The following is a 26,447-nucleotide window of genomic DNA, read 5'->3' on the forward strand; positions in this document are numbered from 1 at the left end:
TTTGTCACACTATGCAAAGTTTACACAAATAAACATTAAAAACATGAAAATGATTGCATTGAAAATTGAACATTAACAATGGTGGGTAGAGTTTTGGAACTTTGGGAGCAAAGTGCAAACCAAGAATAAGTATAAGAATTGCAAATGAAACTTTGGCATACTAAGTGAAGTTCAAAGTTTTAAACCAATAAACATTAAAAAAATATGAAAATGATTGCATAAACAATAAGAATGGTGGGTGGAGGTTTGTGGTCAAGGGGGGCACGAATAAGGCCTCCAAAATCTCACAAACCTTCATTACGAATGCAATCTTAAAAAAAAAATCACCATTTTGTGTTTAAGGATCGAGTTTCTAAGTGGGGGCTATCGGAGACTCCTAGGTGTCCCTGGTATGTCCCACAATCCCCAATGTCTTGGTGGCGGAAGTGTTTGGCCGGGGGACATCCCCACCCCATCCCTACGTTCCAGAGACGCCCTTATCCTCGAAACAGCAGGAAAATGTGGTGTGGGGTGGGGTGGGGAAGGGGCAAGGGGGGAAATGTGCACATCCCCATGTTTCACTAATAATGCCACAAATCTTTTTAACATTTTTTGCATAAGAGTCATCATTGCACACAAACAAAATCAACATATTGCTTAATGCCATGGTTAGCCATAAAAATTGGACGGGCCTCACAACACATTGTAGGATTGAAGGATTAAAACTGAGCACATTCTTACAAGTTGTACAATAGCTAAAGAATACATAAAAAATTACACATGGTTAAGAAATAATTTATAAGTAAGAAAAAAGACATTAATAAACTCTATGTACTAGAAATTAAAAAATGGAGAAAAAATAAAAGAATCACAATTAAAGAGTTGCATGCAGGGTAGATATAACTTTTTAAATTCCATGGGTAGCGAAGAGCACGGAAATGACATTGGCCACACGGCCTGTGGGTATAAAACGCTCAATTCCTTTTTGCCTTGCACTTAAAAATATTAGTTCATTGATTTTTCACTGCCACCCACCCAATTAAATAGGCTAATGCCTATCGGCATATTTAAAATTTGGCAAATAAAGCTTGTGCCATCAACATGTTATCCTCGTAAACAAATTGGTGATTCCAATCACTATCAACGTGCATTTTAACCATAAAATACCTTTTCAGTCTAATAATGCTTGTTTTGAATGCTCTTTCAGCATTGTGCAACAACTGTATTAAATAACATAATTGCAAAAGTCAGAACAATAAACTCTACGCATGCATAAGTTCCACCTCACTATCTGGTTGTTCCAATAATGAATTGCGCAAAGGCAATTCTTCATGCCATAGAGGAAGCTTATCTCCAGGATAGAAGTTTCGTGTCACCCCATCAGAATTTATCTGCACACAAAATAAGCTTGTAAACTAAAGCTTTGCGTCGATCAATGGAATGTGAATGATATTATGTATATTTGTATCATAATCCAATCATGGCATATTTAGATTCCTATCAATGAACTAATAGAAGGTTAACAAATCAAATTTTCTGTAACAACTTGACTCAACTGAACTTTGTAACAGTTAAAATTAAAATTAAAATTTGTTTCGAGTTGAAACAGAATACTCACCACAACAGTTCGCACAACCCCTCCACTTGCTCCATCTCTAGCTATTGCCAGAGAAACAGCTTTTACAACGAGAGCCTGGAAAAGCAGAAAGTTAATTGTGATCTTTGCATCATAAATGTAGAAGTAAACAATTTGAGAATACTTTAAGCTAAACAACAATCATTTGTCACAATGATTACAAAATATCTAAAGCAAAACAAAGCAGCCTGCAATACCCTTCAACACCTTTATTACAAGAATATTTTGATATCAATTAATAGAAAGTCTATTCAAGTAATGTACAAAGTATAAAACCATAAACTTCACGTCTGCAAGTTGTAATAATTCGGTGTACGTGGATAAGGCATTTTTTCTCAGGGAAACGTGACATAACATTCATGAAGACAAATGCATAAAAATGGGACAGACTTCAGTCAGCAAGAGAAAACAAAGAACAGAAATTAAAGCAAGATAACACTCGATCTGAAAATAAAACTATAGCATTCATCAGAAAAACATATCAGACAGGTTAAAAGGCCCCTGTAAGAACCGAATAAAATAATCCAACAGAGATGAAAAGAGAATTCCCACAAATACAACACAACTCCCATTAGAAAAATCAAATCCAATATAAGCCATGAAGCATCAAACTCCTAGCACAGTACCATTGCAGCAACGTATATCGTATGTGTTGCTGGATACTTCATCTGAAAGTTCACTGTACAAATTTCACTTCCCATGCATGAACAGGGTGAGCCACAGACCATCTAGACTTGGTTCTAACCTCAGTGCAGCTCCAGCCTAGGCTAGGGAAACCCGGTGAGAACTCTCAATGTTCCTAGAAACATGCATTTAAAAAAATACCCAGAAAATGATTCCATTGAAACAAACCAACCCACCATATAAGTGAATTTTTGAAGGATGGCTAAAAGCGATAAAAAATATGAAAAATGGTATGTGCCATGAAGGACCCTGTAAACTAAAGCCCTTAAATTTGATCGTTTTGCACTCTAGTTTAGAAAGCAAAAAATAAAAAATGTTATGCCATGTGCCAGTCGAAAAAATCTCTCTTTTTCCCCTTTATTTGTCTCGATGTAACGAAAATAATAACATTTTATTTATTAATTTGATCAAATTTCCACAATCCATAACTGAATCAGTGAGCTATTTCTAGATTTGATTGTGTGTAGCTTTTTGGCATCAACACTTCGGATCACACTATGTGATCCATCATCAGCATTAAATAATAATTTTTTGGCATCAACACTTCAGATCACCCTCTGTGATCCATCATCAGCATAATATGAATTTTCCAGCATTTTTTAGTTTCTCAACTATCAATTAACAAATGTGTTCTCAAATCTATAGTTGCTTTTGTATATTTTGTGCAAATTATAGTTATTCTTATATATTTTTTATGTAAATATTGCACACAGCCAAACCCAACTCTACCGAACACAGAACAAAACACCAGTGAAAACCACCAAACTTGAACCAGCAACATAGCTAAATTCCTTTATACAGAAAAAAAGAAGACATGGTGTCTTTAATGATTTATGTCGAAAAGGGATCTCCCACCTTAATTCTTGTAATCACAGACGTGTTACCATGATTGAAGAACCTAATGAATGACTGTCTAACCAAGACACAAGTAAACAACACAAAAGACTTCAATTAAATTGCAGAAAGATAATACATCACAGATATCTCTAGACACACTATTACACCATGGTGCAAGGCCAAACTCTTTCATCACAAACTTAGCATCAATATTTAATATAAAGGGAAGCCGTCCAAGGGGTTCAGATCAAGTGGCTAAACCATTCAATTTTCATTGTGGAGCCCCAAGTTCGAAGTCCCAAAATGACATCTAAGGTGGAATTCTAAGTAGTTTTCCACTTTTTGACTTCTAGTAGTATTCTCGTAGAGAGCTAAGTACTATATTGCTCATAAGGAGCTAAGCATTTGTATCAATTGACTTAGATGCCTGCTTGAGCTATATCTGTAGACTATCAGAAACATTCTTTTAAAAACTAAAAATAGTTGAAGCGACTAAGTTGACTGACTACAAAGGTACTTACTTCAAATAAAGGGGGACTGTTACCATGTGATATAGAAAATAGAAGAGTTTCCCGTTCATTGCTTGTATTTCCTGCAACAGCCTCTTTATCAAACCTCTCATCTCTTTGGGGCCAAGATAGTTTAAAACACCAGAGATTCCAATGCTAATAGCCTATCATCTACATATTCAAATGGTTATCTACTATTTTGAATATAATTGGAATGCTCTACCAGATCACAACCCCACCTTAAAGGCCATGAGAAAAGAACGATTTGGCAACCATAAAAAATAGTAATTGCTGTAGCTTGATCTGTAAACCAGCAAAGGCTTTTTTTTCCGCAGATCAAAACTGGTCACGGGCAAGGTTTACAAAGAGCAAAGGGTAGGGCACAGCTCAAAATCCGTAACTAGAGTTTGTGAGCTATGTAGTGGCAGCTAGGGCAAGATAAGGGCTAGGTTTTTAAAGGAATGAAGCAAACTAGCAAGTTTTGCAAAAATAAGCTACATTTACAAGATCTCACCTAGGGTTTTGAAATAGGAATGGAGTTAAACATCAAGAGAAAAGGAAAAGGTGAGGATCCATTCTAGACATATGACATCAGTCTAAGAGTGTTTTACTAATTATAGGGAACATAATTTTACAGTTCAAGTTGCACATGGTGATGATGCCAAGTTTCTAGTAGTATAAGTTTGTACTTCCCTTCAACAATAGTCAATTCTGTACATATTGATGATGTTTTGTTTGGTTTTTATCTCGGAAAGAATTTGCTTTCATTTTCAGTGCTGGAGAGCAAAGACCATGATATAGAATTCAAGGATCGGCAAGTTCTTATCAAACAAAAGAATCTGGCCTAGATGTTGCACACGTTGTGGGGATTAGAAAAGGCAATCTATATAGGTTACAAGGTGACCATTTCTATCAGCACTGATGAGTAACATCAATGAGTTAGAACTTTCTAGCTTCCAAGAAGTTGTAAATCAGCAAGTTTGGCAAGATGCCATGGTGCAGTACACCTCTACTACAAACAATGTATGAGACATTGTGCCAAGACCACAAGAGAAGTCAATTGTGAATCAGTATTGCAGTTTGTTAAACCTTTTAACAACTCGAAACCACATAAAACATGAAGAAAACAATCATCAAAACACATACACCAGATTTTGGTGGAAAACCCTTTCGGGTAAAAAACCACGGCATCAAATGGCTTTCATTAACATAAATGGACACCAACCCAATGGGCACCAACCCTAATTACATAGAAGAGCACCAACTCTCTGTTTTGCTGAAGCACCAACTCCAGAAAGAGAACACTCTTAAAAACAAAATTCAGTGAGATTTTTCTGAACATATACAGCACTTCTTTTACTAGCAAGAGATATACAACATCCCCAAAATTTAAGATATTCAGTAACAATACATTAAACACTCTATAACAGACTTTTCAATAGCAAACCTCCTAAGAATCTTGATTCAATATGAAGCCACAAATACCAGCATTATCAATAGGATTTCTGCCTTTACATCTGTCTACACCAATAACCGCACTTTTCTCTTCTCATATTACTTGAATCCCCTTTTTGATCTCCACTCTCAGCACTACAATGAAACAGCTCCAAAATTATTTTAAAGTATCGCATCCATTACTGTCCCACCTCTCCATATGGCATATCAGCTATTGTTCTTTTCGCAACAACAAGCACTCAACCTGACTCACCTTCCTCATAAAATATCCTCACCACATTCAAAAATGGCTCTCCAACTTCAAAAAGACAACAACCGCTTTGAAAACAGACGCCAACCCTTCTTAAAAAAGTAACTTCTTTCTACAAGCTCTTCCTCCTTCAGAAAAATATATCACAAATACAATCGAACTCCAAATTTATTGATTGTCCCATGAACTCATACGTGCTAGCCCCCCCAAAAAAACGTCTACACCACCACTTAATACGCCACACATAAATACGATTTATAAAAATTACTAGCTGAACCAGGGAACAACATGAACACGACTCAACATAAAATCATGACTCACAGAAAAATGTCTTTTTTAGCCGGGCACTATATATGTATTAAAAACAATATCAAGCACTACTTACAGCCATATCTCCACAAAGGATAAAGTCGTGTTTGCTTTTACTTGTAGATAGATCCCTGACACACACCATCCGTTACCTTTTTCCCTTACGGCTTAATTCATTCAATACCTTTTTGTCATTAAAGGCTTTGTGCGTTAAAAAGCTGACCCCCAATGTTCTTCTTGTCATTAAAGGCTTTGTGCGTTAAAAAGCTGACCCCCAATGTTCTTCCATAAACACAATATCACCGTAACATCAAATACGTTAATTTTCCAATTTATCGAAAGGCTGAAAAATATTATTGAATACATTTTTATTGACAACATACACCGTAGCTCCACTCCCATAACTTTAACCTCTTTAACACATCATGATCAAAAAGGAATATTGAAGTCAAGCCATTTTTGGAATCACTAATTGTAACGGCATCCTTCTTTAAAGGCTTTTCACGAGTCAACAATGGCATGGCAGCAAATCTGATGTAACAGCTGACACAGTGACAAGTAGGCACTCACATTGCTGAAGCAGACATATATGAAGCTCAAGCTAACAGCCAAGCAAGCAACTGAAGCAAGTCAAGCAGCTCAAGCACATCAAGTAGCCCAAGCACCTCAAGCACCTCAACCAAATTTGAGAAGATCTAATGAATAAACAGCAGCTCAAAACACACTTCAAACTCAATCCAATATTACTTTGAGTAATCCTCTAGCCTGACAAAAATCACTTTCATCAATGGCAAAATGTCGAACAGATTGAACATTGCATTAGAAATTATCAATTATGAATAATAGAATTAATTATTAAGTATGAATCGGGAATTAGTTCAGTAATAATTGATAATTGTTGGAAATATGACAGCTCCCAAGTAGGGGACATTAGAAGAGGGAGTGAACTATGTGAAAACTTTTGCTCCAATCACCAAATACACTTCCATTAGAACAGCTATGACTTTAGTTTCATTTATGGGATGGAAGATACATTAGATGGGTGTTAAGACAGCTTTTCTTAATCATTGAGAAGGAGGTGTACACAGAGCAGCTTCAAGGCTTTGAGGTAAATGGGAAGGAATCCCATGTGTATGCTTAAGAAAGCCTTGTATGGACTCCAACAAGCACTGAAAGACTGGTGTTCTATGATAGATGAATATCTAGCATGTATGGCCTTCACCAAAAGTGAAGCAGATCCTAATCTATATTATATAACTGTTTGGAATGATCTGTTTATTTTGGTGTTATATGTTAATGATTTGTTTATTACATGTGCAAAGCAGCTCATTGCAAGGTGCAACACAAATATATCTACCGAGTTTGAGATGAAAGACATCAGCTTGATGCATTACTTTATGAGGTTACAGTTTTAACAGAGACCAAGAGAGATTTTCCTTTAGGCAGGGTAAGAATGCAGTTGAGATCCTGAAGCGATTTTGGATGGAGAATTGCAAACCTATAGCCACACCTATGATCATTAATCTGAAGAAAGTATCAACTTCAAATTCAGAGGTGACTGATCCCATGTACAGGAAGTTGACAGGTTTCTTGATGTATTTGGTCAACACCAAATCAGATATATGTATTGCAGTGAACACCTTGAGTCAGTTCATGGTGGAGCCTAGGCAAGAGCAATGGGAAGCAGCAAAAAATCTGCTCACATATTTGAAGGGCATGGTGGAGTATAGTCTGAGATACCTTGGAGATAGTTAAGTGAAGTTGCAGGGGTATACAAATTCTGATTGGGCAGGTAGTGCAGCAGATAGGAAGAGCAACTCAGGGTGTTACTTTAGCTTGGGTTAAGATATGGTATCCTAGTTCAGCAAGAAGAAGACTTCAATGGCACTAAGCATAGCAAAGGCACAATACAGCAACTAGTATTACTACTTGTGAGGCCATCTGACTTTGCAAGTTACTTGCAAGGTTGTTTGAATAGGAGTTGGACCCCATGGTCATTTACTATGATAGTCAAAGTTGTGTGAAACTCTCCAAGAATCCAGTGTTTCATGACAAGTCCAAGCACATAGAGATCAGATATTACTTCATCAGAAGGGAGCAGTTAAACTCTAGCACATCTCCACCGATCAACAGGTAGCTAATATTTTGACCAAGCTTTTAGCAAAAGAGAAGTTTGACGCCTTTAAGAGACAAAACTTGGATTGGTGTAAAATTCCTTCCTTGCTAAGAGGGAGCCAAGAGTTTTTAGGCTCAGATAAAAACTTCTGCACCAGTCCAACATGAACATGGACGGAAAAGCTCAAGTGGTTCAAATTAAGTCTATTTCACATTTCACTATGAAGAAATAAAGTGAAAGTCCTTTATTTAGCTAAATAAGTCTAAAGAATATTTAGTGATTTAATTAATATTTAGTGATTTTAGACTTGTCTTCCGTCCTGTCCTTATAAGGGATAAGGATGCTTCCGTAATTAACACTGATTTTTGGAAGATTAGATTTTTAGCTAAAATAGTATAAAGATAGGAGCAAGATAGAAGAATGTAAGGCTTCAAAAAAAAATTTGAAGGACTGAGAAACTTAAGTTGTAACATGCCAGAACAACTTAGTACATGTTTATTTCTGTGCAACTATGAATAAAATCAATTGTGAAGATTTGCATGTAATTTTTTCCAAGGAATGAAAGAATAATTCAAACGTGTAATTATCTGTGTATGTTTCTGCATTTGAAGTTTTCATTATTGTGCAATTTATATAATGTTATCAAGCATTAGGGCATAATCACCAAGTATTTTGAAAAACTTTCTTCACTTTGATGTTGTTGTGAGATAAATTTATCAACAAGATTTACACACACCAAGAGATTTTCTTGAATTTTAGTCCATGTTCAAAAAACCTCGAAGATTTTAATTTGTGGATCTGAAAGGAAAATAAATTTGGCTACATGTAGTAATGAGAAAAAGAGTACATTGTCAAAGAAAAGCAAATAGGAATGTACATAACAAATGAACTAAAAAGCTTAAGGCTTATTAAAGCATCTAGGCATGAGTTATCAAAGCAAAGACTGGATTCAAGGGTGAAGCAAGTGATTGTGGGCAAATCAAATAATCCAATATTAAAATCCAAACCAAGTTAATGCAGAACTTCTTGTTTTCCTTCCAAATAATTATTTATGCATAATTATGGTTAGGCATACAAACAACTAAAAACCCTTCCAAGAAATGGACTAAGTTCACCCAGAAACAAAACAGAAATGTATAGGGGTATAGATAATGGATGGGGAAGCCAATTTTCAAAAAACTGGGCATGGTTACTAAGAGGTGCAGAAAATACAAAATATTTGAATATATGTAAATTTTAGAAAACTAAAAATATTAATATACAATACGCAGTGCATATATAAATTTAAAATGATACAAAATGAATGAAAATTCTATTTAAAGCAGACAAATGAGAGTAGGATATAAGGGTTAGTCAATTAGAATTATATCATAGTGACAGAGGTGACTCTGACATAATTTTTATTTTTGTTTTTGTTTTCCAATGGGGAGACTTGTTCATTTCAGTTGGTCAAATGGGAGACTACGGAGAGATGTACAATGACATCTTTGGGAATCAAGAGGTATCTCCATAATCATCAATGTTATCAGAGAATTTCTCACTTCAACTGAAATGAGCAAAGCTTCTCCCTCAAAGACAGAAATTTTGGTATGTCAAGATAACAGGTATTCATGTTTCTTAGTAGATTTTCAATAGTGCAATAGCATAGGCCAAGATTTAGAAGAAAACTTTAAAAATCTGCAACAAATGGATTAAGGATACAAAAAATAATGAAATGGTACATCAGAACAAGAATTGGAAAAGATTGACCATCACATCTTGAGTGAAAGTTGGAGCACTTACCACCTTGATGACCAAGGCACAAAGGGGGAAGCATGCTCCACGTAAGTATGTGGTAGCAATGCTCAATTTAGTGATATATAGCAAGTGTAAAAAAAGGGGAAAGAAATGACGATAGAAGATCAAAGAGAAGATGAAAGCAAATACAGAACCTTATCAATACTCTCAATGTCACCATCATTTAATAAATGGCATTTTTCAAAGAATGACACAAAGGATTAAATAGAAGAAGCAAGCAAACACAGCTATATCAACACTAATTTTCATAATCATTTAAAAAATGTCATTTATACATAGATGACACATGGAGGATCAAATAGAACAAGCAAGCATAGTTGGAGGTATATTGACACTCTCAATGTCGTGATCACTACAAACCAGCATCTCCCCTTCCAGTCCAAAATGACCTGCCTATGATCTCTAATTCCAAAGACCTTTCCAAGTCACGTCCAGATATTATTAATTTTATAATGTTTTAACTTTGTATGTTAACTTAAAAACTTTGTTAACTCATTTATCCAACAAAAAATAATTTAAACAGGACCTATTCAACTGAAATTGAAACCACCTATATGCACATATATGGAGACAACCACATGGTGCTAAATAGAAGCGAAACTCAAGTTAGCAGATACCTCAGCCTCTTCCTTGCTCAATCCCTCCTTCCATGCCTGGTCAAGGAAACCATACAAATAGCTTGAACCAGATCCTGCAGAAATGAAGGGAACACAAGGAAATGTCAGCACTTATCAACTCAATATCAAAGATCAAAAAGAATAAATTTAAAGAAATCAATGCAAACTTATGACCGAAAAATGAAAGTGTTGGCAATCTTATTCTAAAATATTGAGACAACCTTAAGTTTTGGACAGCAGTAACAAAAAGGAGTTTTCAGCTCCTAGAAGAGAAGTTAATATCCCAACATGCATTGGCATTACCAGAATTTAACATAGTATTTCAAGTAGGCTGTGATACAAGTGAGACAACCATTAGGAGAGTATTATGTCAAGAAAGTAAATTCATAGCCCATTTAGCCAAAAGAAAGTACTCTGACTGTGATCAAGAGTTTTGTACATTATTCAGGTACACAAAAGTTGGAGGCACTACTTGCTTCCAAAGGAGTCCAAACTATACATCAATCATTAGGCATTGCAATACAGTAAAAGCCAAGGGAAACTTAATCAAAGATATATGAAATGTATTGAATTTCTACAAAGTTATTCAGTTTTTGTAAAATAGGAGTGGTAAGTCTAGTTGAGTGGTATGGTTGTTGTTGAGTAGAATAAGGATTAAAGTTACTGGTTTTGATGCAATGACACAATTATATGAGAATAAAACAGATTTTAAAGAAGAATGGACCACATGTAAGAGCCCAATAGATCAAGACAAAACACCATGGTTGAATTACTTCATCCAGAAGGTACCATTATTCAAAAAGAAATGCTTATGCATACTTTGAGTATCCATAAAGGAAAATTTAATAAGAGAAAAACACACTGGAGGTTTGACAAGCTTACTCAACTACTTGAGGGTAAGCAGGCCATGTGGATGGAAGGCCCTCTGGGGTGGACGACCTGGATGGAGGCCTTTCAAGAACATGAGCAGACATGATCCGGCTTCGACACAACATTACCTCACCCATGATCTGGCTTCAACAGTACATACTGCAGATATATGCATAATTTTGTGTAAATTTTGTGTATAGTCCTATATAGTTTTCTGGATCTGCGATCCATATGTACACTCAGCTGTAGCTAGTTGGACACTGGAAATGACAGTTTTTTGTACCGGTTTTCTACCTATATGCAATATAAAAAATAAAAAATAAAAAAAGCTATTTTGGAGTGGATGAAACATTTAAAAAGTTGAGAGAAAATTAATATAGGTCTAAGACAGGCAAGGACATGACAAGAGAAGCCAAAATACAGGAATATACAAGCCATTACCTATTCTTGTAAAGCCATGGGAGGAGGTGAGTATGGACTTCATTCTTTGTGCTAGCTTAGGCACTAACTTAGGCCGAATTTGCCTACAATAATTGAATAAACAGAAACACAGCTAAAACTCCCTTTCCAAATTGTACATGGGTACAACCCAATGGGGTTAGACACTGTTGTGACCATTTCACACATCGCCCCATTAAAATGGGGACCCCCTCTTTTTGCTCGTTCTGCTTGTTCTTTTTCTGTTCTTTTTAGGGTTTTGATAGTTTGTCAGTTGTCTGGATTTAGGGTCAAACCTTAGGGTTTCCGTTACTGTCCTTTCAGGCCAGAATCCAGTTAGTCCTGAGAGCTTTTTAAGCTTCCTTTTGTAGGATGCAAATTTTGAATGAAATGAATTCGCCAGAATGGTCTATTTTCAATTGGAATTTTGAGTGCAGAGTCTTAATTTGTCTAAGTGTTGATGATGAAATGTGAATTTTGTCCAATTGAGGAATTTTGACCAAATTTTGAGTTTTTTTTTATTTTTGATCCTGGGCATGGGGAATGATTTGTTTTTGCCTTGGGAAGTGATTAAACTTGTGAAATCTTGATATTTTGGCCTGTAGGAGCAAAATCGCTCCTGTCCCTCAGTGAAGGACCGGAGCTCGTTTTCAAATATCTTATTGTCCCTACAGAGTCGAGATGAATTTCGAATTGGAAGTGATAAAGAAAGGAGTGATCTTTCCGTTGAATATAAATTGAAGAATTTCACGAACACGGAAATGCCTCAGGGAAGAAAATCGCTCCTGTCCCTCAGTGAAGGACCGGAGCTTAAAATCAAATATTGCTTTGTCCTTGCAGGATTTTAACGACTTGATGATTTGAAGAGGTCCAAGGGGATGTGTTTTATCAAATGAATATAACTTGAAGTGCCGTCGTGAAGGAGAATGACCCAAATATGCAAAATCGCTCCTGTCCCTCAGTCAGGGACCAAGGCGAAATCCATTGTAGCTCCCGTCCCTCTCCAAGGGACCAGAGCGAAATCCTTCATAGGGCATGTTCTGGGCAAAGATCAAGCAAGTTTTATGTTTGAAGGCAAGAAAGGAGGTGAATTGAACCTGTTGAAGACAAATTGAAGATTACCAAACGTCAACAAGGGACCCAAATGCCCAAGTTCGCTCCTATCCCTCAGTCAGGGACCAGAGCGATTTTTGTCTTAGACAAATTTCTTGCCAGGTTACAATGAATTCCAAGGCATGGATGAGTGAGGAGGTACGTTACGAACCCGTTGAAGATAATTTTTGAAGATGATAAAGTGAAATGAAGCCTACAGGACCAAGATCGCTCCTGTCCCTCTCCAAGGGACCAGGGCGATACAATGATAATGTTGCCTTTTCTTCAAGTCCAAGGCACTCCAAGTTCGGACATATGGTGGCAAGGACGTTTTAAAGCGTCTCAATCAAACACAAGGCATCAAAGGTCACTAAATTGAAGGATTTGCACTAAAACACCTAGTTCGCTCCTATCCCTCAGGGAGGGACCAGAGCGAAATTCTCATAAATGCCTAGATTTCAAAAGTTTATCAAGTATCAAGTGATTAAGACGAATCAAGGGACTTTATTCTGCACGATAAAAAGTAATTGCAAGTTGGTCGAAATAAGGACTAGCTCAAAACCTTGAAGTTCGCTCCTGTCCCTCTCCAAGGGACCAGAGCGATATCTATTATATTTGCCAAATCTTTCCAAAATCACGTTAAGTCAAGGTTTTGCAAGGTCGCACAGGGTCAAAGGTATCTTTTGAAGATGATATACGAAGGTTCCAAACGTCAAAATGCTATCAATTAAGCCAAGGAACTTATATCGCTCCTGTCCTTTGGACAAGGACCAAAGCGATTTTCATTAAAACACTCATGCTCCTTCAAAATCAAAACAATGCAAAGATAGGCAAGATCGAGGACGTCATTTGGAAGACTCTGAACAAGAAACAAAGATTGAAAGTTTGCAAATTTGAGCCAGGACACCAGGATCGCTCCTGTCCCTCTCCAAGGGACCAGGGCGATATTTGCTAAAGCACTTGTTGTCATTCGAAGATTATGTCAAAACCAAGTTGCAAAAGGATTGAAACGTCTTTTGAAAGGTGATGAACGAGGAGTTAAAGTCAAGAACGAAGAATTTCAAGCTAGAAGACAAGGATCGCTCCTGTCCCTCTCCAAGGGACCAGGGCGATAACCTTCCAAACATCAAATACGCCTTGTAGAAGTCAAGTGAGACAAGCGTGGAGTAAAGAAACAATGTTATTATTCACCTTATGATGAAAATTTGAGATCGAAGATATAAGATCAAGGAGAAAACATCTAGATCGCTCCTGTCCCTCTCCAAGGGACCAAGGCGATAGTAGTCATAAAAGGCATTTGTTCACACAAGCAAGACACTTTAGCTCGAAATCCCTAGCGAAAATGCCAAGTTCAACGTGGAGATGAAGACTTTGAACATCAAAAATGCAAGAATCAAGACCAAGATGATGGATCGCTCCTGTCCCTCAGTCAGGGACCAGGGCGATGAGGTTTGTAATTTTCCACTCTCCAAATTTTGGCGCTCAAACACATTTTTGAATTTATTTAAATGCTAGGAAAATCGATATTTAATTAAAAGCATTTAAATAGCGCATGGTATTCATTAATTAATTGTTTGTTTTTTTTGCCTTGTAAAGGAAAATCGAATTTATTGATAATAAACGAAGGCATTTAATAATTAATTATTAATTATTAATAAAAAATTAAAAAAGAGCGCTTGGTTTATGAAAGTCGGCCTTCTATTTTATTTAAAAATTGTTTTAAATTGCCTTATTAATTACCAAGTCGGCCTTAAGGTGAATATGAGGTGAGCGCTATAAAGGGAGGTGAAAGACTTTTATTTTCACATTATCATTTTATCATCTCACATGCGATCTTGAGGGAGAAGTGCGAATTGTGTTTGAAGAGTGCGAATTTCATTTCAAGCAAGGTGGTGCGAATTTATATCCAAAGGTGGCGCAAATATTATCCAAGGAGGTTCGAATTTGTCCAAGGCATTGGAGATCACATCAAGGACATATCAAAGGTGGCGAAGTTGCTAACTTGAGGAAGAGATCACGATGAAGACCATCTAACATCAATTTTGCCTAGGCGATTTTATTCATTTTGCATTCTAGAGTTAATTCTCTAGTGAGGTATGGCGATGTGGTTTTATTGTTTTAATTTTAGATCGTCATAGCTTAAATTTTGAATTTTGTATTTTGAATTCCAGTTGCTCGATCGTTATTTAGGAAATGATAACTCAAAGACTTATCATGAAGTTTCCTAAAAATAATCTAATCTATGTTATATATTGCAAAATCATGTTTCTAATTTTGAAATGTTGTGTAGGCATCAAATGGAGATCTCATCAAGGAAAATCAAGCCGAATCAAGGACGATCTTCGCCGGGACGATCAAGCCAGGACAGGGGCGACCTCTTTCAATCCAGCATTCCAAGGCGAGGTACATCATCATCCTGCACATCAAGGACACAAGGAGTTAGAACAAAGGCTCGTTGAAGAAGTAAATAGTTCCAGATGAATTAATTAAAGCAAGCTTCTCAACAACATCAAGTTGAATATCTACCAAGTTACAAGTGTCAAATGAGGTGGCATCCTAGTCATCATTTCTCCAATCAGTGAGGTCCACCTCAGCATGTCCAGATTCAATGTACTTAACTCATGGAAGGTGGCACAAACTCCGATGTACCTACCCCGGCTATCCATTGGTCGATTTTTCTAGAGAGGACATGTGTCCAAGCAATACAATTTTATCATTGGTCAAGCATTAAATGTTATGTAATGGTTGTAACAAACCCTAATTAGGGTTTTCATTGTTGAATCTTGGCCATTGATCTTGAATTGATCTAAGCCATCAAATTGTATTGTGGGCACTATATAAGCCCTGACATTTCATTTTGTAAAGAGGTTAGATGAGAGAATAGAGATAGTTAAGAGATTAGAGAGATTAGAGTTTAGAAGCAATTTGTTTTTGTAGCAAGATTGAGTTTGAGGAAAGGAATTCAAGCAATTGTTGTACATGATGACTTGGAAATCAATGAAATATTGAAGTTATGGTGTTTTGTTGCAATTTTCTTGGTTATCTTCATGGTTGTTCAATTTACTTGAATCATGCTCAATCAAAGTAGTGTGTTAATTTGAAGGGCAAAGTGTGAGACTTGATCTTTGGTAGGATTCGTAATCCAAACCACTAGCTTCTTGCTGATTGTAGGAACGCCTTGTGTGGTCGACTGGAGAATATCTGAATCACTTAACTTTCAATCATCATTGTATCTTGGATATGTACCTTCGTGGTAGTGTCTTTGATCTTTGATGCGTTGAAAATCATTTTGTTACCTTAGAAGATCGCATCAATTTCAATTGAGTTGTTATTTTATGGCGAAATTGAAGTTGGTAGAATCTTGCCAAGTCTTGTCCACATGAAGTCATTCTTAGGGTTAGACTAGATTAGACTCTTTGCAAAACCCTATCCTTTTGTTATTTTTTGAAAAGCTTCTTAGTTTAGTAAAATTTCAGGCTTTCGGAGCATAAGACCCCTTGAGGATACAGCAAATCACATCATACCACGGCGAGCTTGTCCACATGTAGAGACCCTACTAACCAGAACATTGGAGTCATCCTAACTGATCCTTCATGCGAATCTTCAGCAGTTAGAGACTTTATTCAAGAGAGGATAAGATGCCTTTAGGTATTTTATTCTGTGTATGATGGTGTACAAAACACACGTCAACAGACACCTCAAGAGATACTGCTGATTTAGACAGGAAAAGTGCAGCAGCAAAAGACTTCGGTGAATATACACATGTATTGCACCAAAAAGACAATAAAAACTTGAATAAGAGTGCAGAGGAATACAAGGAACATGCTGACTATATAAGTAGAGAGTACGAATTTCAAGATAAAGATCTTGTATTAGCACATTTGCAGAAGGAAATATATCCTCAAGGAACACACAAAAAACTAAAATGGAAGACAATTGGATCAAACAGGGCCTTGGGGAAGTTTGCAAAAAACACCTATGAGTTGGAGCTCCGTGGAAGTATCAATACTCTACCAATTTTTCATATTAATGATCCATATTGTTTTCATGTAGGGCAGAATTATGAAGAGGAAAGTGAAAATAATACAAAACAGAAGAAAGCATGGGTTCAACAAATGCCAAATAAATTAAAGGATGAGGTAGAAGCCATCATTGATTTTAGCATAGCCAAAAAGGCAAGAGAGCAGGAGTACAAGGAGTACTCAGTTAAGAGAAAGAATAAGACAATACAAGAAGTCACTTGGATGCATGAATCGGAAGTAACTAAGCAGGAATTAACAGTTTCAGGATTATTCAAAATAACCATGAGTTGCAAACTCATAGATAATTTCAATCTACACAGTGTGTATGATGCAATAGCATCCAAGCTTCTAGCAATCCTACACAACAAAAAATAATTTTCTTTTCTTTCCCTTGCCAATTTTGGGCTAGCTTCTTGTTAACTTTGTTCTGTTCCAGATATGTTCATTTTCTGCTGATCTTCCTCAAAACTAAATAAGGTTGGGTGCAATTTCAGTTGTGCACTTATTATTTAAACTTTTTTAAATTCTAAATTTAGTTCATGGGAGGTGGGCACCTCTATGCTTGACATTGCATTTCTGATTGCACATCTGCCTTTTCTATTTTTAACAAAGTAGCCGGATGCGCCATGCCCCTCCTCAAGCACGTGTACCGCCCTACCTGATATGATATGGGTACAATATGGATTGGATACCGTACACATGTGTGCCCAAATAGCACTAATTTTTCAGCCATATTGGATACAATGTGATTTGATTTTTTAAAAGTTTGATGTGAACCTTCCTATATTCAATTTAAAATACCTTCATTCATGCAATTTTATTTTTTTTTCTATTTCAGTGAGCCTTTTCTTGGGTCTTCTTTTAACGCAACTATACTATTTTTTTAACATTTTAGTTTTTAGTTTTACAGATTATAAATATTAATTAATTACAATTTTATGTTTATATTTAATATTTATATTATGTTGTTTAAACATTAAAGATTTTTAAAAAATTCTTTCAATATCAAATAAAATTCATTAACATATTTTTAAGTGCTTATTCTTTACTAAATTATTAACATTTAAATTAAAATATTACTTTAATTTGTACTTACTTATTTTATTATGGTATTTAAATTTTTATTAAGATTTAAAAAATTAAATATGAAAAAAAATTTATTTTAAAGTCTACATTGTTATTGTTTATTTAGTTCTTTATAATTAAATTTTAACATTTTAACATTTTTAGGTATTTTTCTTCTTTATATTTAAATTTTACTTCATTTTATTTTAATTTATATTAAAATGACATTAGTATTAATTTAATTATAGGTCTTGGTTTGTATATTTTTTTGTATATTGTAAATTGTTGAATTAACTTATAATTATTTATGTAGCAATTATTTGTCTATGTTGCTTTTTAAGTAATGAAAATCTCCTCTAATAACATTTGTGGCTCCTGCTCCACAACTCCGCTCTACTCCAATCCATATCCGATACCATGTCCATGTAACTTTGATTTTTAATCCAATCCCCACTAATTTATTTCATTAAAGTGGTATCTAGCACTTACCTCCACCTTAGCTTGGCTGCAATCTCTAGCCCACAGCCTTTTTCTTTATGGATGCTACTATTAGCGGTTCAGCATAACCTCTGGCTGGCATATGAAACTTGGAATTGTCAGCTTGATGAAGGAATCATTAAATTTCAATAAGGAAAGAAAAAGAAAGAACAGATTTTCTTTTTCATTTCAGAATGATTCGTGTGAGAAGTTCAAAAAGGAAATGGCTGTGAAGTCTAGTTGTTAGGTTTCTTATCACATTTTTCTGTAATTTTTTGTTAGCTTCAAAGGAGAAATGATGGCCTTTTTGGTGTTGAGAATTTTGTGAAGGCTGTTATATTAAAGAAGATATGATAGCATATTAGTTTACCTACCTGTGTTCAAATTATTCAACAGTATTTTGGCTTTCAAGGCCTGTGTGCCTGTTGTGTAATGGTTGAATCCGAAAGGGACTACAAATTTTATTCGATTCTGGTTGTGACCATGGCTACAAGTAGTCATGAAGTCTTAATTTCTTTATGATTAGTTATTGTCTGGCTTCATTTCTATGCAGTAATTTATCATATAATTTGATGGGTGAGTGTGCCCTGATTGTTTTCATTTCCCTTTGAAAAAGGAATAGTTGACATCCACCGCATACTCAGTCTGCCCTTTAGAGGACACTCAAGTCTGACTGGATCATTAACTAGTAATACGGTCTATTTTTGTGAGTACAGTATCTGGTTAGACTCTACATATTGTACCAAATTTAGGTTTAATTACTAACCAAAATGGATTAAGACTATTTAATCCCAGTACATCGTGAAACTTGCTACAAGCACAAATTCTGAACATGAAGTTTGAAGGGGCAGTTGCTGAAACTTGAAGTCCTTGTTTCCAAATAAATGCAGAAAAGGAAAAATGCATTCAAAACCATAGTTACGAGACTCAGACTCGGCTCAGACTCAAAAAGAATGACTCGAATGCAAGCTCAGACTCGGGACGGTGAAAAAACTCGGTGAAGACTCAACAGAGACTTAGCAAATTGAAAAACCCAAGAAATTTACAGATTTTTAAGGATTTAAAACTTGTTTCATGCACCCTGTTCAGGTAATTGCGTGATTTATTAAATGAATGAAGATGTACATATAGCAATTACAAAGACGATGTTTCTATTACGAAACAATCATGAACTGAAGAAATTAGAAACTATCTAATATGTACAATATATTACATTAACGACCATTAACTAAATATTTATAAAGATATTATTCTAATACCCTTCCTTAATGGTCAATCTGTCAACTACACCAAGTTGCTCGTTAAATTTTACAAACTTGTCCAGGCTCAAAGACTTGGTAAGAATATATGTTGTTTGATCCTATGTCGGAACATATAGCAATTGAATTGATCCGTCTTCAACCAACTTAGGAATGCAGTGACAATGAAGTTCAACATGCTTGGTTCTCTCATGGAAGACCGGATTCTTGGCCAATTTGAGCACCCCTTGATTGTCACAGTAAAGGGGAGAAGGACCTGCTTGAGACATCTACATGTCTGAAAGCATCCTCCGAAGCCAAACTACCTCACAAGCTGCCTTAACCGTTCCTCGATACTCTGCTTCTGTCGAGGAAAGAGCCACTGCATGCTGCTTCTTGCTAGAGCATGTGACTACACTAGATCCCAAACTGAAAAAATTCCCAGATGTTGATTTTTTGTCATCAATGGAACCTGCCCAATTCGAGTCTATAAAACCAACGAGTCTAGGATCATGACTTTTGCTGTACAGAAGACCAAAATCAAAAGTGCCCTTCACATAACGCAACACACGCTTTGTTGCTACCCAATGATTAGTCTTGGGGGCTGTCATGAAGCGTGAAATGTAGCTCACTGCAAAAATTAAGATCAAGCCTAGTAGCAATAAGGTAGATAAGACTGCCCACCAGTTGCTTGAATGTTGATTCATTCACCACAAGTGAATCTGATTTGGTTGTCAGCTTCGGCCCTTTCTCCATAGGTGTGGATGCAAATTCGCAGTCTTGCATCCGAAACTTGTCCTATAGACCGCAAGCATACTTTGACTGAAATATGAAGATACTACCTTCAATCTACCAAACTTCAACACCTAAGCAATAGTGCAAAAAGTCCCAAGTTTGTCATGTCAAAGGACTGGCACAAACTCTATTTGATCTGCAGGTCATCAACATTGGCAACAAGAATAAGAATATCACCACCAATGTTTTTGACATACAAATTAGAATCAAATGGACTCCTCTAAAAGCCATGAATTGTGAGGTACTTGTCAATTTTGATATACCAAGCTCGAGGAGCCTGTTTCAGGCCATAGAGTGCTTTCACCAATTTGCACACCTAGTGTTCTTTTCCAGCAACCTTGAACCCCAGAGGCTGCGTCATGTAGACTTCTTCCCACAACTCACCATTGAGGAATGCACTCTTAACGTACATCTGATGGACTTTCTAACCAAACTAAGTTGCTAAGGCAAGGACAAGCTGAATGATGCATTTTTGTCTCGAGCTCACATGTTTATCATCTTGGATTCTCGCCAAAAACCGCATTCAAACAATGTCATGTTAGGTTTTTCCTTCTCCAACTCGATCCAAATCCGATTTGATTCAATCTGCTTTCCTAGGGATATGATCTTCATGACATCGATCAACCAGCAAAGCTTCGCATTCCAATGTGCATTTTCTAAATCTGGAGGTCTGCACCATGCTTTTCTGCTTTTCTCTGTTATACACCATTAATGGCTTTGTTGTTTCCTTCAGCAAATGGGTATGAAGATCAAATCTATTTGCATACAAATGAGATGCTGAAAGAAGTATACCAGATGCAAGGCTGAGTTGCCAGATTAACAAGTTGACAGACAACATGTATTCACAAGATTGAGGTTGAACCGGTAAGGGTTTGTACCAGTAAGAGGGTTTGCTGGATTATCAAGTGTGAACCGACCCAATGTCGGTAAGTTGAATGCTGAGTTGGATGCCAACATGTGCAATACGCAGGTGCCAAGTGGCAAGAAGGCAGAAGTCGGTGAAGGTGTTTATATCATCGAGGCATGGTAGGTGTTTTTACTCTTGAGCATTTAATATGGAGCCCGTGTGACCCATTTCTTCATATGATCTTGTCGGATTTTATTGACCTTCTCTTTTTCTTTATGATTTGATCCATCATTGTTAACTATCTTGTTATTGTGCTATTCAATGGGTTAGCTTTGTTGGAATACAATGAATCCAAGAACACTAAGAGGGGGGCGTGAATCAATGTTCTACTGGTAATATAAGATTTTACCTTATTACAACATACACATATAAACCGGTAAATGAAAAAATATATAACCTAAAGTAAATAAACCATCCACATGAATGAACACCATAACACTGAATTTTATACGTGTAAAACCTCATATGATCTTGTCAGATGTTCAAAAAATTGTTCAAACACAATCAAATCCAAAAACATTAAATTGATAGTTACATTGATTGTGGAGAATCTTTGCCGCTCATCATTAATCGATCTTGACTGTTGGTCTCTCTCTGGATTTTCTATAAATTTAGGCTCTCATCTCTCATTCAGAAAACTTGGAGATTTATCTTTATTATGTTTCCCTTACAATTTGGACCATGTTTAGGACTCTCACCTTAGCGCATACATCTTCATGCTTGATTGAGACCTACTTATGCCCCCACAATGCAACAATGGTCATATCATATCATTTTAACTTGTTGGACCCTTAATCCTGGCCCAAATATGGGGTAGAACCAGGGCCTCATTAGGACCATGGTGCCATGCCATGGTCCTCCTTATTTGGGGCACAATTTAAACCCTCTGCCTTATCTTGAAAATGAGTGGGAAACCTTCCTCTGTGTTGGCCTATGTCAGAAAATTAGCATAATTGATGATGGGAGAGTATATAAGGAGGTCTTCCCCTCTCATTTTGGATATATGGCAAAATTGGGAGCACTACAATCAAGAAATCAAGCATTCAAGCATTAAAAGCATTGAATTATTCATCATCAATGGTTACATATTCTTCATCTATCTATTGTGGAGCAACTTTACATCATTCCTATGCATGCATGTGTGTGTGATTAGGGTTTTGTCATGTTCAGGCCATTTCATATAACATATGTGATTACATTCAAAAACAAAAGAATCATTATCATTGTACCCCCTAGCAACAAGACAAGCTTTGTACTTGTCAAGGGTTCCGTCAGCTTTGTACTTAGCTTTATACACCCATTTGCAGCTAATGGGCTTCTTCCATGGAGGAAAATTAGAAAAGACCCAAGTGTTATTCTTCAAACGCCTATGGTGTTCAGCTTCCATAGCCTTTTCCCACTCGGGAATTCCTTTAGCCAAAGAATATGTTTGGGGCTCAAAAATACTATGAATGTCAGCCATGAGAGCAAAATTGACTGTATTTTGTTGCTTGCACTTGTTTCTGGATGATCTACCCTCAATGAGCTCATCAGCATGAAGATCACTTATGCACTTAGCCCACCATTTAGGTCGAAGAGTAGAAGGACCAACATTAGATGCAGGAGGAATAATTGGAACGAGATTTGGAACAGGTTCAACAAGTGGAAGATCATCGTCATTCAGAGGAAAGTCAACTTGAGCATCATCAAATTCAGATTCTGCATCGTCCCTCCCATCAAGTGAACCAAATGGAAGATGGACACCCAACTCAGTAGCCTTCGAAGGCTGATCCTCAGAATTCTGCACAGACAAGGATAGTTGAAAAGGTCCTCGTTCTTCATCAAAGACAAAATCACGACTAAAGATGAGACGATTAGTGTCTACATCAATAATCGGTAAGCCTTGTGGTTGTCACTGTACCTTGTGAACATAAGTTTATGACTCTTGGAATCCAACTTGGAGCACTTGGTATCTAGAATCCAAACATATGCTAAAGAGCCAAAGACTTTCAAAAAGTGGTTAAGTGGCGTTTGATGTCGTGCGTATCACTGAAGTTGGAGGAAGTGGTAGAACAAAACTCCCCCCCATTATCTAGCCTAAGAGTGACTATGGTACAGCCTAACTCTTTTTCAACTAAGGCCTTAAAATTTTGAAATACAGTAAACACATTTGATTTCTGTCTAAGAAAGTGCACCCACATTTTACAACTGAAATCATCAACAAAAAGTAAGAAATACCCAGACCCAATAACAAAGGGTGTATTCGTTGGTCCACATATATCAGCGTGAACCAACTATAGTACCTTGGAGGTTTACCATGAATCACCATCCTTGCATGGTGTCCTGTGCTACTTCCCAACCTGACAAGCTCCGCAAACTCGCTGATTTTGAGTCTGAATCTCAGGTAAGCTATGAACTAAATCCTCCCGAACAAGCTAAGAAAGATAGTGAATGTTTAGGTGATCGTACCGCTGATGCCAGAGACTATTGATAGAAGATGATTTAGTTGCAAAGGCATGCTCCAGAGAATCACCCGTATACACAAGTCTGTATAGACCATGATCCTCGATGGCAACAGCGACAATAGTGCGAGTCGCACAATCAAAAATCGAACACTTGTGTGAACTAAATACCACATCAAGTTGAGGACAGTGACGCATAATCTAGCTCACGGAGAGAAGGTTTAGTTCCATGCCAAGAACATAGTATACATTGAGGAAAATAAGATTCCTCCCACCAAACTAAATCTAAACATTGCCCTTGCCAACAACAGTATACTCTTCTCCTCCAAAAATGACTAAATCAGTGAAAGCTGAGAAGTTTGTGAACCAATCACGCCGATGAGTGAAGTGTCGAGATGCACCGAAGTGTATGTACCAAGCAGAAGACTTCACATGATCTACAGGTCTTTTCGCCATGAAGCGTAAAAGGCAAATTCTTTCTACTTCGAGTGCTCTACAACACTAGCCTCAGGCTGAGACCCTCCCTACTTCCACTGTTCGGAAGCCAAACAATCTCGACAGTCCTTTATCAGGTTACCATACTTGTGGCAATAGTTACACTGGACTTTCTTCTTCTTCGAGCTATCTTGAGACTAACTAGGGTCTTTCTGCTAAGAGGACTAAGATTTGCCTTTATCCTTGTGAAAGGATTTGGCAATGAAGGCTGGTTATGCGGAGGACGAAGTGGCACTGCTACCAAATTGTTGTTTCCAATGATTCTATTGCAGAAGTTTAGTGCACAACTCTGGAAACTTCAAGGCAACATTAGTTGAAGTAATGTTGAGTGTTTCTATAAAGTGCTTATAGGATTTAGGTAGACTCTTCAAGGTGATGACTACCATATCATCTTCCTCCATTTTCCGACCAATTGCTTCCAGCTGATCTCGAATGTCCTTAATCTTCGTCAAATGTTCCTGTAAGGACATACGCTCATCCATCATGATAGAAAATAGTTGGTTCTTCAAAAAGAACGCACGGCTATTGTCTAATGTCTCATGGAGATACTTCAGAATAGTCCAGATCTCTGCAGTTGTCTTGTCGGATGGCACTTGAGCCAGCTAATCATCAGTAACTGAAAGTTTAAATAAGCATGACCGCTTCCCGATTGCGCTCATCAAACTTATCCTGATCTTGTCCAGCCACGATAGAACAAGACTCTTTACCCAAAACGAGATCATCTAAGCGACGATATTCAAAGATCATTATCATCCGCTACTTCCATGTGTTGTAATTTATGTCGTTAAATTGTTGACTGCCTTCCAACATTATGTTGGTCAAAGACGCCATCTTGCACACTTTCCAACACAGAAAACCAAATTCACTAAAGAGGCAAAAAATTGATTTGTGAACACAAAACTTGAGGCACAGATTCCAATGCAAAAACTGAGGCAGGTTCAAGTACAAACTTTGAGACTAAAATAAGTACAGCTAGCACAAATCCGAAGGTACGAATTTCAATAGACCTAGAAAATTCCGACGAAGACCCAGAAAAGTATGGGAAAAACCCACAAAGAAAAGTTTTTTTTTTGCTGTCAGTTCTAGGTGTAAAAAATACACAAAGGATCGCATAAATAAAACCCTAGGCTGATCGTAACAGAAGCCAAATCAAAGAAAAACATGGTCGAAAATAAAACTGTCACCTCCAAGAATCCGCAGAAAAAACAAACAATTTTTTCATTGTTTAGAAACCCTAGACGATACGAACACAAGCCGTGATGCGAAAAATAAACTCGTGGATTGTAATAAATGACAGGTCTCAAAGCCTTCCGCAAACATGCAAACACTCAAAAAATAATTCGCATGGGCTTGCAGAATGAAGAAAAATTTGCGCACTGGGTAGATGAAACCCACAGAAGAATTTTAAAAAATCACAAACTGACAAAAAACAGGTACAATTTCGCGGCTAGCATAAGCAAGAAAAAACGCGATGCAAGAGGCAGACGAAATTTGCATGGGCTCGAAGAGTAGAACACAGTCGCGAAGTCAAGTTGCAGGTAGAGAGGAGGGTCGCACAGGAGCAAACAAACTAATCCAACCCACAAACAGGCTCACAAAAAAAAAATAACAGAAACGACTTTGTGTTGGTTAGAAAACCCTACGCAACACACAAAGTCGTCCAACTGACATTCACGATTTTGCACAAGAAAATCTGCAAAACTATTTTCGATTTTTAGAAAAAATTTCACTTCGAAAAAAAAATTTGAGAGTAATTTTGTTTTACCTGCTCTAATACCATGTTCAAGTAATTGTGTGATTTATTAAATGAATGAAGATGTACATATAGCAATTACAAAGACAATGTTTCTATTACGAAAAAATCATAAACTGAAGAAATTAGAAACTATCTAATATGTACAATATGTTACATTATTGACCATTAACTAAATAATTATAAAGATATTATTCTAATACACCCTTTATTAAATAAACCTTAAAGACACAATAACACCATCAAATAGAAACTAATTTGACCACATACACAAGTATACATCAATCACATAAGTATAAAAGCAAATTGTAGCTGGAGGAATTAGCACTTAGATATATAAATATTGTCAAATGTATACAAAACTCATGGAATATGAAATCCATGACATCAAAAGTTCCAAACAAATATCAAAACAATAACTAGAAGACTATGGCTAAGAATGAAATGATTATTTGTTATTCACAAAGGAGATGAAAACTCCTTAAATAGAGAATACAAGCGATGTTTCTATAAAAGAAATGATTGAGAACGAAAGACAGAAAAGAAACTTGCTAAAACTAACTAGATGACAAACATATAGAATAGAAAGATACCAACTAAACTACTTAAATGACATACATGACTACTATAACTAAATATTACAATATTACTTCAATACTCTCCCT

At 36.5% G+C, this 26,447-nt stretch overlaps 1 protein-coding gene across 1 annotated transcript in view; it reads right to left on the reverse strand.

The window, feature by feature from the left end:
• Positions 1-941: 941 nt before the first annotated feature.
• The window catches only part of LOC131027444 (proteasome subunit beta type-6), a 58,422-nt gene continuing 32,916 nt past the window's right edge, over positions 942-26,447 (reverse strand). Inside the window, exons 7-9 of the mRNA XM_057957516.2 lie at positions 10,190-10,263; positions 1,598-1,672; positions 942-1,370 (exon numbers count right to left, since the gene is read on the reverse strand). Coding sequence (XP_057813499.1) covers positions 1,242-1,370; positions 1,598-1,672; positions 10,190-10,263 — 278 coding nt within the window. The 3' untranslated portion in view covers positions 942-1,241. The remainder of the gene's footprint in view (positions 1,371-1,597; positions 1,673-10,189; positions 10,264-26,447) is intronic.

This window comes from Cryptomeria japonica, chromosome 4, assembly GCF_030272615.1.
Source record: "Cryptomeria japonica chromosome 4, Sugi_1.0, whole genome shotgun sequence".
NCBI classification, from domain to species: domain Eukaryota; kingdom Viridiplantae; phylum Streptophyta; class Pinopsida; order Cupressales; family Cupressaceae; genus Cryptomeria; species Cryptomeria japonica.